The sequence below is a fragment of the Mytilus trossulus genome, chromosome 8 (assembly GCF_036588685.1).
Source record: "Mytilus trossulus isolate FHL-02 chromosome 8, PNRI_Mtr1.1.1.hap1, whole genome shotgun sequence".
NCBI lineage: Eukaryota > Metazoa > Mollusca > Bivalvia > Mytilida > Mytilidae > Mytilus > Mytilus trossulus.
This window is the reverse complement of record NC_086380.1, coordinates 52,159,385-52,175,194: the sequence shown is the minus strand read 5'-3', so window position 1 is coordinate 52,175,194 and position 15,810 is coordinate 52,159,385. Positions and strand designations below refer to the sequence as shown.

The 15,810-nt window shown below is 32.6% G+C and overlaps 1 protein-coding gene across 5 annotated transcripts in view; it reads right to left on the bottom strand.

Annotated features, from left to right (window-relative positions):
• The window catches only part of LOC134681126 (squamous cell carcinoma antigen recognized by T-cells 3-like), a 33,458-nt gene that overhangs the window by 16,941 nt on the left and 707 nt on the right, over positions 1–15,810 (bottom strand). For all 5 annotated transcript variants that reach the window (XM_063540566.1, XM_063540568.1, XM_063540567.1 and 2 more), the window contains exons 2-10: positions 12,074–12,200; positions 10,119–10,226; positions 8,960–9,144; positions 8,475–8,580; positions 6,542–6,666; positions 4,853–5,005; positions 3,891–4,029; positions 3,243–3,350; positions 639–698 (exon numbers count right to left, since the gene is read on the bottom strand). In XM_063540566.1, the coding sequence (XP_063396636.1) occupies positions 639–698; positions 3,243–3,350; positions 3,891–4,029; positions 4,853–5,005; positions 6,542–6,666; positions 8,475–8,580; positions 8,960–9,144; positions 10,119–10,226; positions 12,074–12,200 (1,111 nt within the window). The remainder of the gene's footprint in view (positions 1–638; positions 699–3,242; positions 3,351–3,890; positions 4,030–4,852; positions 5,006–6,541; positions 6,667–8,474; positions 8,581–8,959; positions 9,145–10,118; positions 10,227–12,073; positions 12,201–15,810) is intronic.

Below are 15,810 nucleotides of genomic sequence, written 5' to 3'. Positions count from 1 at the left end.
CCACGGATCAAGGGAATATTTTACAAAAAAAACGATGAAGTTATGACTTTTCGTTCAAAAGTATCGTTACTTTCTTTAAAAGTCATAATTTATGAAATTTCAGAGATTTTCTTCCAAATATGCAAATTTCAAACCAAATTATCTCAAAAAGTAAGTCATGAAGGTACTTTTTTCTTTGCATATTTGAAAAGTACACATTGAAATTGACCTTCTATCAAAATTTTAAGAAAAAATCAACGAGGGATCTCTACTGTATCGTATGCCCTTAACAGCATGGTGTTCGGTGTGACCCAAGGCTCTGTGTTGAAAACTGTACTTTGACCTATAATAGATTACTTTTAAAAATTGTGACTTGTCTCATTGGCACTCATACCACATCTTCTTGTATCATCTTGCATTGACCCATGTTATTCTTGGCCTTTTAAAGTCGTCTAGATCTGACCTTTGGAATTTATGGCTATTATAAGTTGTCTTGTTTTGCCTATCATATAAAAGAATAAAGCAGTTCTGAGACATACATGAATCACCCCCTGCCTGGCTCTTACAAATAGCTGTACTTAATGCATTACTCTTCAATTTTCCCATATCACAGTAAATTTGTGTGACTTCTAGCTTTATCATATCTGACCTATACTTACATAAATGTTCTACTGCCTTTTCAATATTTGCTCTAAATAGGGTTAATTGTTCCTCATGATCTGAAATGAAGTAAACAGAAAATCAAAGTTACATTATTGTTGTCTTTGGTAAGCATATCTGTATTTATCTTCATCTAGATCCACTAAAATTAAAATAACTATATAAAATGTAGAGGTTAAACAATAAAGCAGGAATAATTTCAGTACATATTGTGCCATTTCATGAAAAATTCCATCCATACAATTATACATATTATTTAACATTTTCATCACTTTTTCTCATTTTCGTAATTAGAATCACTTCTAAGAGCCAAAACATCACTAAAATGTTTGATTCTGCTTCCAGGGACTATTCCATTAAAATGGATATTGGGTAGGAATGGACTTTCTGATTTTTCGCAAACATCAAAAAGAAAAACACCCGTAAATAATAAAACCTCCCTTTCATCGTACACCATTCATTAATATATGCCAATTGACTAATTATTCAGTCTCTAAATTTTTTAGCTATTTTTACATTTCTTGAGCAGTGGAAGAAAAATATTTTTAATCACTAATCATGCTAATGTTATATCTGTCCTCAGCAAATGATTGGTCCAAATTTATTTTGACGTTAAATTTTCATGATTTCTTTTAAATTTCCTTTTGTAACAAAAAACTAGAGGCTCTAAAGAGCCTGTGTCGCTCACCTTGGTATATGTGAATATTAAACAAAGGAAGCAGATGAATTCATGACAAAATTGTGTTTTGTTGATGGTGATGTGTTTTTAAATCTTACTTTACTAAACAGTCTTGCTGCTTACAATTATCTCTATCTATGATGAAATTGGCCCAGTAGTATCAGTGGAAATGTTAATTAAAAATTTACAAATTTTATGAAAATTGTTAAAAATTGACTATAAAGGACAATAACTCCTTAGGGGGTCAATTGACCATTTCGGTCATGTTAACTTATTTATAGATCCTACTTTGCTGAACATTATTGCTGTTTACAGTTTATCTTTATCTATAATAATATTCAAGATAATAACCAAAAACAGCAAAATTTCCTTAAAATTACCGATTCACGGGCAGCAACCCAACAACAGGTTGTCAGATTCATCTTCCAATTACAGGGCAGATAGATATTGATCTGATAAACAAATTCACCCCAAGTCAGATTGCTCTAAATGCTTTGGTTTTGAGTTATAAGCCAAAAACTGCATTTTACCCCTATGTTCTATTTTTAGCCTTTGTGGCCATCTTGGTTGGTTGACCTGGTCACGCCACACATTTTTTAAACTAGATACCCCAAAGATGATTGTTGCCAAGTTTGGATTAATTTGGCCCAGTAGTTTCAGAGGAGAAGATTTTTGTAAAGATAACTAAGATTTACAAAAAAATGGTTAAAAATTGACTATAAAGGGCAATAACTCCTAAACAGGTCAACTGACCATTTCGGTCATGTTGACTTATTTGTAGATAATACTTTGTTGAACATTATTGCTGTTTACAGTTTATCTCTATCTATAATAATATTCAAGATAAAAACCAAAAACAGCAAAATTTCCTTAAAATTACCAATTCAGGAGCAGCAACCCAACAACCAATTGACTGATTCATCTGAAAATTTCAGGGCAGATAGATCTTGACCTGATAAACATTTTTATCTCGTGTCAAATTTCCTCAAAAGGTTTTGGTTTTTGAGTTATAAGCCAAAAACTGCATTTTACCCCTATGTTCTATTTTTAGCTGTGGCGGCCATCTTGGTTGGTTGACCAGGTCATGCCACACATTTTTAAAACTAGATACCCCAAAGATGATTGTGGCCAAGTTTGGATTAACTTGGCCCAGTAGTTTCAGAGGAGAAGATTTTTGTAAAAGATTACTTTAATTTACGAAAAATGGTTAAAAATTTACTATAAAGGGCAATAACTCCTAAACGGGTCAACTGACCATTTTGGTCATGTTGACTTATTTGTAGATCTTACTTTGCTGAACATTATTGCTGTTTACAGTTTATCTCTATCTATAATAATATTCAAGATAAAAACCAAAAACAGCAAAATTTCCTTAAAATTACCAATTCAGGGGCAGCAACCCAACAACCGATTGACCGATTCATCTGAAAATTTCAGGGCAGATAGATCTTGACCTGATAAACATATTTACCCCATGTCAGATTTGCTCTAAATGCTTTGGTTTTTGAGTTATAAGCCAAAAACTGCATTTTACCCCTATGTTCTATTTTTAGCCGTGGCGGCCATCTTGGTTGGTTGACTGGGTCACGCCACACATTTTTTTAACTAGATACCCCAATGATGATTGTGGCCAAGTTTGGTTTGATTTGGCCCAGTAGTTTCAGAGGAGAAGATTTTTGTAAAAGTTAACAACGACGACGGACGACGGACGACGGACGACGGACGCCGGACGCAAAGTGATGGGAAAAGCTCACTTGGCCCTTCGGGCCAGGTGAGCTAAAAAGAAAAAAGGCGACCATGCCTGATGACGTCACATAAAACACAACTTTCTACAAATCGTCAATACTGAAGGATAAAAATCGTTAGAGAAACAGGTTTCACCAATTTAACTGTCTCGAGCAATTGGGAATCTATATTTAATTACCTTCATCCCACCGTATCCATCTTCTTAAGTTATCACAGTAGGTTGTCCATATCTGTAAATAACTGCCTCCTTCTGCAAACCCACAGGACAAAGCTCGATCTACTGTACCTAATAAAATTTTATTAAATATTATTCCAGCACCGGTTCAGGTAAACGTCTAACCAATTAAATATGTTATTAGACAAAATACCTTTGGGGAGTTACATTTGAGAGCATTCTTTATAAAGAAAAAATGTGTTTAAGACATTGGATTATCTATCATTTATACCTTTATATTACCACAATGTACATTAAGAGATGACACTACTGTATTAGTTAACTTTCCCAGAGTTTAAGTCTTATCAGTTCTAGGGCTGACCTTCTCTTCAAGGTTTTCAGGATTTTATGTATTAAGTGAAAAAAAACCAGTAAATTCAGAAATTTTAGTGATGCTTCTTTGTTTTTGGGAAAAATACAACTGGATAAATTTAAAAAAATAAAATAAATCAAATCTAGCATTACCAGAAATAGAAATAGAAATAATTCTTCTTACATTTATGGCCATTGTTCACAATTGACAATAATTAATGCAGTTGTTGTACTCACAGAGTAATTGGAAACCCACTAACCGTTACTATGTGCCTACGTGACAAAAGTGGAGACAATTACCTTTTACTGTTTGATGAGATTTTTTGGCCCTTTCTAATGTTAACAAGTAGTCGCTCCACAACTGGGAACACCATGGACAGTTCCTCACTGATCTTTCAAATACAGGAATTGATAATGTTTCATCCCTCAACTTTGAGTCCTTAAATCATAAAACATATTATTCAATTACATGAATAGATAAGCTATCAGGTTATTTAAATACATGATCATCAATAGATGTGTAATCAAATTGATCAAATACATGAAAAAATAAGTCATCAAATTATTCAAATATATGAATAGATGTGTCATCAGATTATTCTAATACATGAATAGATGTGTCATCAGATTATTTAAATACATGAATAGATGTGTCATCAGATGATACAAATACATAAATAGATGTGTCATCAGATTGTTCAAATAAATGAATAGATGTGTCATCGGATGATACAAATAAATGAATAGAAGTGTCATCAGATGATACAAATACATGAATAGATGTGTCATCAGATGATACAAATAAATGAATAGAAGTGTCATCAGATGATGCAAATAAATGAATAGAAGTGTCATCAGATGATGCAAATAAATGAATAGAAGTGTCATCAGATGATACAAATACATGAATAGATGTGTCATCAGATGATACAAATACATAGACACATGTGGCAACATAATATTCAAATACAAAAATACATGTGTCATCAAATTATTCAAATGTACAAATAAATTATTCAACTGCACAAATAAATGTTTCATCCAATTAAACAATTACACACTTAGTTCTGATTAGGACAAGTCAAACATAATAACAGATAATAGATTATTCTTTATTACCTGCAGTTTTGGTAGGAATCTGTAAAGTCATTTAAAGAAATTATATATATACAAATGACAATAGAAGTGATCCCTATGTGTAGCAACAGCTGGACAATACCAGACAATACAAATCATGTGTCTATAAGAAGTATAATACTCACCAAGTACTGTGTATAATTAATCCAGACCTCAGGTTCTAGACAGTTTTCTTGGACAGATCTTTCATACAGACATATAACTCTGGCTGCAGTACCGTGTGATACTTCATAATCTATATAGGAGGTGTACACCTCTTTCTTATCCTCTTTGGTTAACTAAAACACAAATGATACATAAATTAGTTAGAAGGACAAAGATGGCCACTCCAGGAACCAATTTAGAATGATTCCAATATATTCAATATTGTTATGATAACTGTTAATTCTGAATGAACCAAAGCACAAGGAATTTAACAATTCACCCTTTCTAATGCATTTTGGGTACGAGTTATAGCATACTATGATCATACCTGTCAACTGACCCGATTTCTGCGGGTGTGACCCGAGATTTTCACAATTCTGAGGGATCACCCGGGACACCCGCCGGGTCATTGAAATAACCCGGGAATTCCGAAAATGACCCGATTTCACCGTATTTCTTAGCATTGAGATTGATTTCATAAGTAATATTCCTTTGAAATACCGGCAAATTCGTAATTCTTCCATGAACAGGAAGTTCATCTAGCTATGTAAACTGTCAAATTAAGTGACCCATTAAGTGCATGGCTTCATTTGACAGCTTTGGTGTCAAACACACTGTTCATTAACACCAATTACCTAAGCTTTAGGTCGTAAATAAATTGCACTATAAACATTAACAAACATATTTCAACTAGTTACTTCCCCTTATTTGTCACCATTCAAAATTATTCCTTATATTAACGTTTTATGGGTGAAAAAGATTAAATCATAAAAAAAAAAAAATTCAAATACATATTGAAAAATAACTTTTCAATATTTTTATACCTTTATACAATATTTAAAAAAAAGTTGAAAATTACTTTTTACATTTATACTTCCTTTTACTGTATTACTATATTTTATCATAGTCTAATTTTTAATTTAAACATTCCATCTGTAGGAAAAAATGAAATGTCAAAAGGCAATACAGCTAGTTATCTTAAACATTCTAAAATTACATTTGAAAAATAAATGGTAGTGGTTGATGAATACTAAAAGTACAGGATATAAGACTGAGTTACACAAATTTATAAAATTCTTTAAGAGTGCAATGAAACAAAAATTAATAAGATTTAAAATGACTGAACCAAGTGAACATGTATTGATGTTTTGGTATCTTTGATATACATTGTAAGAAAATGTACCATAAATACTGATATTCAGCTCGAAAAAGTTTGTACGCGTTATGACCTGAGATTTGATTCTTCAATGCAGGTCATGACCTGCATTTTCATCATCACAGGTTGACAGGTATGTATTATATGGATTAAAACATCAAAATCAATGCAAATTCAACCAAAAATGGCACTTCATTTTTATTTTTGGGTATGAACCATGAAATAACTCACAGACCAAAACAGCAAAATATAATTTAGATGTGTATTCATTATTTTAACCAAATTAAAAGATTAAATTTGCAGCATGTAGCAAATTTAAAAATTTATTGGCAAACCATAAACACCAATGTATTCTTTTCTGAACTTTGCTACAGAAACAGAAAAAAAAATCCTGCTTTACCTTGCCACCTACCAAATCTTTTTTCAAAAGGTTCTATTTTCATAGTTTTACCATGCCACCTACCAAATCTTTTTTCAAAAGGTTCTATTTTCATAGTTTTACCATGCCACCTACCAAATCTTTTTCATAAGGTTGTATTTTCTTGTAGTATTCTAGAGCTTTATGGAACTGTTGTTTAATCTGACTATCTATTTCACCCTGTAGCCACTCCTTATACTCTGTAAAACTCTCCTCCATATCTAAAAAAAACAATTGTGATATAGAGTGGGGTGCTAATTTTTTGCCACATCTTTCCCTGTTTTCTACAGTTTATGTTCAGGTCTAAATGTTTTGAAGTATACTGATATTTCTATATGAAGATAACTTCAAATGCAAAATATTCTTAAGCTTGAAAACGGGTTTGTTTGAAATAAATCATCTGAAAAGTTAGATTAAAGAGTGTTTGAAATTTCCTGATGTGTGTCAATGGGGGACACATATTTGACGTTTTTACACATCTATTTAAAACCAAATAACCACAGCTTTTAACAATTTTTATCAAATCTATTGCATTATAGATGAATGGCAGACATTTCAAAGTTGTTAAGAATTCAAAATTAGGGCATTCAGTCAAATATTTACTTAGAAATACTTCTTTGAAATCGTGTTTTTTATTCAGGAAATTGTCCGAAAATCGTTGTCCGTTTTTCGGTCATTTTGGTAGGAGCCGCAATTTTGTCTTAGTTTAAAAAATTATCATATTTGTTATAAAAATATAATTTACCGGTACATTTCTTCCATTTCAGCCATCCTTTGAAGTTTTTACACCTCAAAATCCTAAAATGGCAAAATTGTGTCCTCGGCGAAAATGAGCATCCCACTCTACAGTATAGTCAGAATTTGAATGTCAAGGTCAATTTACAATTTTTCAAAACCAAGCAAACTGATATCAAAGAGGTAGGATTGAGACCTCAAAAATAAAGAGAAGTAATCCAGATACATATTTATATGTGTGACTAGCCAAGAACCTTGTCAGTAATACCAGTCATTTGATAGTCTTTATATTTTTAATATTAACTTTTGTTCTCCCCGACTCTGATGATTTTGATCTTGACATATTGTAAAGTCACCCGTCTTGTTGAAGATTGTGTGTTGTTATATCAATGTCTTTTGGTTGTCATGTGTGGTCGTTGGGGTGCTGTCTCATTAATGTTTCTTACATGAGGGGGGATAGGACCTTTATCGGGACTCCGGAATCGGGTGTTTTAAAGCTCAGGATTTCGGGATTTGTCTTTTCGGGATCGAGGAAATTTTTTTTTGAATTTCAGGACCTCAGGATTTCGTGTTTTCAAGCCTGGGATTTCGGGATTTCAAGCCCGGGATAACAGGATTTCATGTTTTCAAGCCCGGGATTTCGGGATCAGCACCCCTCCTATCCCCCCTCTTACATTTATTATAAATTTAAAGATGCCTGCTAATTTGCGGTACAATGGACAATTGTTGAAACAAAGAGTTTTTCAATTTTGCAGGTAGTTCATTGACTGAGCCTGCACAAAAGCGTATAAGACAGGGAACAATAACAAACTCCAAATTTGGTTATTTTCTGTGGAAAAAAAGATTGTTTCAAAGACAAATTTAGGAAGTACAAAACACTATATTTATAAGTCTTATCTCAAATATTTCTGACTTTGTATGGTTTCAGAGATGATGTAGCTCAATGAAATTGGTCATTTTCTTTTATATTATAGATGCATCTTCTTTACTCATCAAATTGATAGAGCTTGTGGTATACTGTAAATTCAGAAATTATTGTGAGGTTTTTATTATTGCGAAAAATGCGACAGAGTTTTAAACGTAATCATTTAAAGTCGCATATTGAAATATTTTGTATGAACTAAACAAGATTTTTCTCAGCATCGTAAAAATTAAAATCGCATTAAAGTCTAAAATGACAAAATCGTAATAATAAATGCATGCAATAATTTCTGAATTTACAGTACTTAAATTGTTAGGTAGCTTTCTCATTAATGTATTTTCTTTAATGTTGTACATCAATAGATAGACATACCATTTAATGGAACTGACAATTGCCTTTTAAACAAAGCCATTATTCTTTTATGCTGTACATCAAAATCATCTTCCTGCTGTTTAGTAGCTACTTGTCCTGGGGCAGGCTGAAAGTAAAAAATGTTATTCATTAAAATAGACTTCCTACTTTTCCCTTTATATGTAAATTTGAATTAAAAGTGTATTTATATTAAATATTTTAACTGACTTTGTACTGTCTATGTTCTAAGGCTGACTGAAATTTGTATCTATGTTGAGTATTTAGACAAATTTTGTTGAAGTGCAGCAGCAGACAGATATAATTTTATTCACGTTGTTCCAAAAGAAGTAACTATCTGGCATGTCACCAATTTGTTTCCTTAATACAATATGCTTTAGACAAATCAGTTTCGCCTCTTATTAATCTTATTATGCATTTACACTAGCAATAAAAAACTGAGATTGTTTTTGAGACAAATGCTTTTAAAGGGAGATAACTTTAAATACCATAACGCCCATCAAGATGGCATTTTCAAACTCTCTGTAAGCCTCCCATAAACTGGATCCCTGTGCAACATGTAAACCAGCAGATGACAAAGCTTTTTCAAACACTTCCCTGATCTTGATCACACCATCCTGTGATGCCATTCCACCTATAGAGAACTGTACATACTCCAGCCATATTTTAACAGCTATAAAAAAACATACATCAGCATTAGTTATCTAATACATTTATCATGTTTATTTGGTCTTTTTTTTTTTTTAGATAAGAGAATTATTATTAAGTTATGCCATAATAATTAAGGGTTTAATTGGTTCAAATGGGCATTTAACTGACCTTGCAGTCATAAAGATTTAGAGCAAGATTATCATACTCAGACCTCAACCATTCAAAATACTGAATTTGGTGAACTTGTTCACTGTTTTTGATGTAACGAGAGCTTTGTTTTCAATTTCACACATCTTGTCATTTTCAATGAAAATATCACTTTAAACAAGAATGTGTCCCCAGTACACAGATGCCCCACTCACACTTATCATTTTCTATGTTCAGTGGACCGTGAAATTGAGGTCAGAACTCTAATTTGACATTAAAATTAGAAAGATCATATCATAAGGAACATATATACTAAGTTTCAGGTTGATTGGACTTCAACTTCATCAAAAACTACCTCGACCAAAAACTTTAACCTGAAACTGGACAGACGAACGAACGAACGAACGAACGGACACACAGACCAGAAAACATAATGCCCCTCTACTATCGTAGGTGGGGCATAAAAATTCTGTATTTACCTTCATTAGATACACTCATATTGAAAGCTTTTGACAGGCTGGGACAATTGGATGCATAAATATTTTTAAATTATAGGAGTCTTATGACAAAAAGGGATATATAAAAAAAGTACATAAAGGGAAGCTCTGCAGATTTCTCTGGTTTTATCCTTATAGATACATGTGTTCACAACACAGACTTCTCTGGTTTTATCCTCTCATATACATGTAAATGTGTTCAGCAGTCTTTTTTTTATTTGACTAACAACCCTTATATTTACTTATTTAGTGCATCAAATCAGATTTGCTATCTGTTGCTACCATTATGTCAATGCCATAGCAATATGTCAAAAATTCTTTTAAAAAATGCACAAGAACAGTAAAAACCTACATAAATAATCTTTGACAGCTCTTTCAAACAAGTCTTCTACTTTCTTCCTTTCTTTCTGATCATCACCAGCTAATGAAATCTCATCTTTAAGCCATTCTAACCACAAACCTGTGGAAATAAATAGACACAATATATAACATGTACCTTTTTAATCATGAATAGCTTATGTAATCTCATCTTTAAGCCATTGTAATCATAGACTTGTATAATGTGTAGATTTTCTAAATTGGTTTATTAATGCATAACACTAACCCACATTATAGGTAATGTAAATCAGAAAGTATTTCGACTTAAATGTGAATTAAATTTTTCAAATATTGAGAAAAATCCTTTTTAATTTACATAAAAAATTTCAAAATGCATCTTTAAATTATTGCATGTAATCTTTTTTCGCAACAATAAAACAATGTAATTGTACATTGTAATTTCTGAATTTCCAGTACCTAGAAAGTACCACAAAAAATTATCTGAAATAGGTAAGTTTTACTAGATATGACTTGCATGAAGAGTAAGACCCTATTTACACTAGCAAAAAAGATTGATCTTTACTGAGATCAATCCTTTTAAGATCAATCTTTGGACTAATGTATTAAACGGGAAAGATTGATCTTCAATCAGACTTAAAAAGTCTACCTCCAGAGGTGGTTTTAAAATGATCGATCTTATTTGCCTCGATCTTTTTTCAGGTAAATGTTATATTAAGATATGGAAAGAAATCTGCGCATTTTCAGATGCAAAAACACATGTTTCAAAACGATTCCTGGAATAAGAAAAGCTAACATAGATCCCACTGTTTTGGGATTATCTCCTAAATCGATATAAAGTTCTATTGCTTTGCTGCAAATCCTCATCCTCAAAAGCATCTATCATTCGTTTTTTAGCAATGGTCTACACACATGTCTTTTTGTAAAGACTTGTGATGTATGAATCAAAATAATAATTAATAAATCCATATGAAATCCCAATGAACAAACTATTTTCTACACCATTTTGCAGTGTGTGTGAGATGCAGGATTTCCTTTAATTTTCTACATGTTTATTTTAGGATTATTTGTTTACGAAATATATGGTCATAATGTCAGACAGGTTCTTATTATGTTGTAGTGTAAAACGCACTGGATTGAATAAGATCGATCTCGATCGGTCTTGCTGGTGCAATGTAAACAAGAACTGGTCTTTTTAAGATTGATTCAATTTCGTACAAGTGTAAACAGGGTCTTATATCTCATCTGTTAAATGGAATAGACTTTTTTTACATAAATAAGGCCATTAGTTTTCTCGTTCGAATTGTTTTACATTGTCTTATCAGGGCCTATAATAAAATTGAGAAAGGAAATGGTGAATATGTCAAAGCGACAACCACCCGACCATAGAGCAGACAACAGCCGAAGGCAACATAGCTATTATAGCTGACTATGCGGTATTGGCTTTGCTCATTGTTGAAGGCAATACGATGTCCTATAGTTGTTAACGTCTGTGTCACGTTGGTCTTTTGTGGATAGTTGTCATATTGGCAATCAAACCACATCTTCTTTTTTATATATAGCACACAAACCGTGTTAAGTGAATAACAGTTAAACAATGATTATGATTTAAAATACTCTCACTTTGATTGATTAATTTTAATTTTAAATATATATAAAATATTAATGTTATTCACAATAAGTTATCAATGACTTAAAACAAAATAAACCTTACCTGTATTTTATTTACAGTTCTGGAAGAGGAGTGGTCTGAAGGGTTTGACCACCTTAATTCTGTAAAGGCCTAAGGGCAGACACAATTTCAGTATTTTGCATTTAGAAATAAAAAGTGAGGACCATCAAATAATCTTCAAGTACCAGCAGGGCAAAAAAAAATGATTTAGAGAACTCTGTATTTATCTTTCAATGAAAATCATTTTCCTTCATCAATAAAATTTGAACATTGAGGAACAACTTAAACTCTTCACATACCTTCTGCCAAGGGAAATAATTCACTCATTCGTTGTCTTGCATCTCTAAGCTGTTCTAACTCTCCAAGTTGTTTCAATAACTTTATTAAATCTATGTGAACATCATACAGGTATGGGTTCTTTGATATCTGAAAAATAGACTACACATTTAATTACGGAACAGGGTAAAAAAAGTTTTGGATGAAATTTAAGAAAATATAAATATTTCAAGAATAAAATAATATTTTTCACCTGGGTACTTATAAAGTGAGAAACGGAATCGAAAAGAAACGAAACGAAATATAACGAAACGAAACGAAATACAACGAAACGCAACGAAATACAACGAAACGATACGAATCGAAATGAAAAAATGAAGAAACGAAACGAAATGGAAAATGAAGAAACGAAATACAACGAAATAGGCCTATATAAAATATATCTTTTACATTGTTACAGGAGGTTAGGATTTTGATTTTAAACAGAAAATGTTGTATGAGTGGGAATGAGACAACTCTATCCAAGCCACAGTGTAGTTTAACTTAGCAATTATAGGTTAGAGTACGGCCTTTCAATACGAACTCATGAACAATCACCGAACAAGATATAAAGGGTCGAATGACCAATGTAAAACTATTTAAACAGGAAACCAACGCTATAATTAAGATGTGGTTTGAGTGCCAATGAGACAACTCTCCATCCAAGTTGCAATGCATTTTAAGTTAACAGTTCAATGAGCATCGACTTGAACACAGAGTCTTTGCTAACACTAAACAGTAAGCTACATATAAAGTCCCAAATAATTGCCATTGAATATACAAACTTTAAACAAGTAAATCAAAATATAGAAAACGAGAAACACCTATGAACCACACCAACCACTGAACAACAGGTTACTGACAGTAGTATTGAATATGCATCTGGTTTAAACAGTTTAACAGGCTCGCCAACCTTCAACCTAACCTTGTACAGAAGTTAAACATTATAAAATAAAAAGACGCTATAAAATATTAACTCTATGAAAAAGAAGCGATTTAAACAATATCAACAATTCAGAATATGTATGATCCGCGACACAATACAATATATACAAAACGAGAAACAGAAAACACATATGAACTACAACAACCACATGAACAACAGGCTCCTAAATAATCCAAGACAGGTGCATGCTTACAAAATATACACAATTAAGTATCTTGTAAAATCTGCATGCACGTCAGTGTTAAGTTTTTCGTGGTCAAATCCATATCGCCTACCGGTATATTTTAAGCATTAGGTCATTGTAGGTGCACTATATTTGGTGTATTCAAATAACAGGTATCATCTGACTTGAACCCCATTTCTATAGTTCATTATAAGGGGTGTACTTTATCAATAATGTGGTTTATATGATGCTAATAAGATGAAAATTGCCGTTTAAAAAATGTCATCTGACCTTGACCTGATTTTCATGGTTCATTGCTCAAAGTCCAATTTTTGTCATGTCACTGAGTTTGTTTCAGAGATACTTTAAGCAATTGTTCTACTAGATTTCAGGGAAAGGAATGATTTTGTACATACAAAAAAGATGTGGTGAGATTGCCAATAAGACAACAAGAGACCCAATGACACAGTTATTAACACCTTCAACAATGAACAAAGACCATCCCGCTTAGTCAGCTATAAAAGGCCCGAAATGATAAATGTAAAACAATTCAAACGAATCCACCCGCCCTTTAGAGTAGTCTAGTCTGATGAACAGAACGTTGTCTATATGTCGGACTAAACTACTTTCAAAAGTAACTACACTCAAAAGTAATGATTTCATGGTTCAGTTTGAAAGCAACTTAACCAAAGATATTGGTTTAATCTACACACAAGTCCGAATAGCTGTCAGTAAGATGTTTCAATATATCTATATTGAGATAATCAGCTTTCAACACGATGTAGATATTTGTTAATCACTTAAAACATGGTGGACTCTTTCTGACCATCTAGGTATGTTGATTTTCTTTCTCATCGACGTCAGCAGCGGATCCAGTCATTTTCAAAAGATTGAAGGGGTCTCCAACCCAGGAGAAAAACATTCCAAATTTATATCTCCATTCAGATTCATTTTTGGTAAAAAGGGAGTAACACAGAACGTTCACCTCAGATCTCTTTTTCAGTTCAATTTGGGTTTCGTTATGGCTACTCGTCAGCCGTTAGCATTTCACATTTTTAATGTCTTGTCAAATACAACTTCGCCAATTCAAACTTAGGGAGATACCATTTGATTTTTATGGGCTAGGATGAAATTTTTTGTCCTGCATTTTATTTAGTTGTAATCTCTGTCCTACCTTTTTATTTTTCACTATATTTGGTCCTGCCTTTTTTATATAAATTTATCCCGTTTTTTTGCCCAGTTGCTCATCCTGCCTTCTTTTTTACTAAACAATCCTGTCTTGCCTTTTTTATACTCAAATCCCTGTCCTGCAGATTTTTTTTTAATTTCATCATAGCCCTCTCCCTCCCCCCCCCCCCCCCAAAAAAAAAATCAATCAAATGGTAGCCCCCTTATCTTGGACTCGGAACTTGGAATAAAAAAAAACCAATTAAATACACCACGTTTTTAAAATCAAAATCCTAACCTCCTATAACAATGTAAAAGATATATTATATAGGCCTATTTCGTTTATTTCGTTTCTTCATTTTCCATTTCGTTTCGTTTCGTTTCTTCATTTTTTTCATTTCGTTTCGTTTCGTTATATTTCGTTTCGTTCCGTTGTATTTCGTTTCGTTTCGTTTCGATTCCGTTTCTCACTTTATAAGTACCCTTTTCACCTGACACATGGTAGACCATGAAGGTTTTAATATTAGCCTATAACTTCAAAAAGGAATATTGCACAGTGGAACTGTTTATTCTGCAACACCATTGTGCATATCCAATGAATAATCTATACTAACTTTGAGGATTTGCAGGGGCGGAACCAGCCATTTTAAAGGGGGGGGGGGGGGGGGGGGGGGTCCCAACCCAGGACAAAGGGAGGGGTCCAACTATATGTCCCCATTCAAATGCATTGTTCTGCCCAAAAGGGGGGGGTTCCAATTCACAATTCCTTTATGACAGCAGTGCTGAGAGACAATTATGAGAATTTAATTTGCCATATCATCCGAGCAATTAATTAAGCTTTCTAGTTTCTAGTTTTCCTACCACTATCTAAACATTGGAATGGAAGTTGATGACGCCACTAAACACACGAATGATGTTCACTAAAACCAAAGTTTTTGATGGAAATGCATCGAACTCGAAAGTTGTCTTTTCAATCAAAATCTTAATTGACAAGGTCTTTATAGTTAGATCTTTTATCATGTTTATTTGAAGTTATGATAATTTAATTAATATTCAAATAAATGTTCTTTTCTATTTATAATGAAAATATTCTTCAAGGGAAAGTTTTTTTGACTTTCGACCTTTCATTTTATTACAAAATTCATAAACATAAACAGCTTTATTTTCAATGCTTAATATAAATATTTTTTGTTAGGGAAGGATTGACTTCAGATGGATCAACTTTAGACGGAACAACTTGGGACAGATTGTCTTCGGGATGGAATGACAGGAAAACAAAATATCTGATGCGAGCAATGGAGAAGTGATTGTTGTACATGTTGTTAGTCCAAATAATTATGACGTCTGGCTGTTCGCTTTATATTATCCGGAAATTCAGGTCTGTCAAATTTTAACGGATTTTAAATTTTATATTCACCGGAAGTCACGTGCCGTTGGGAAATCTT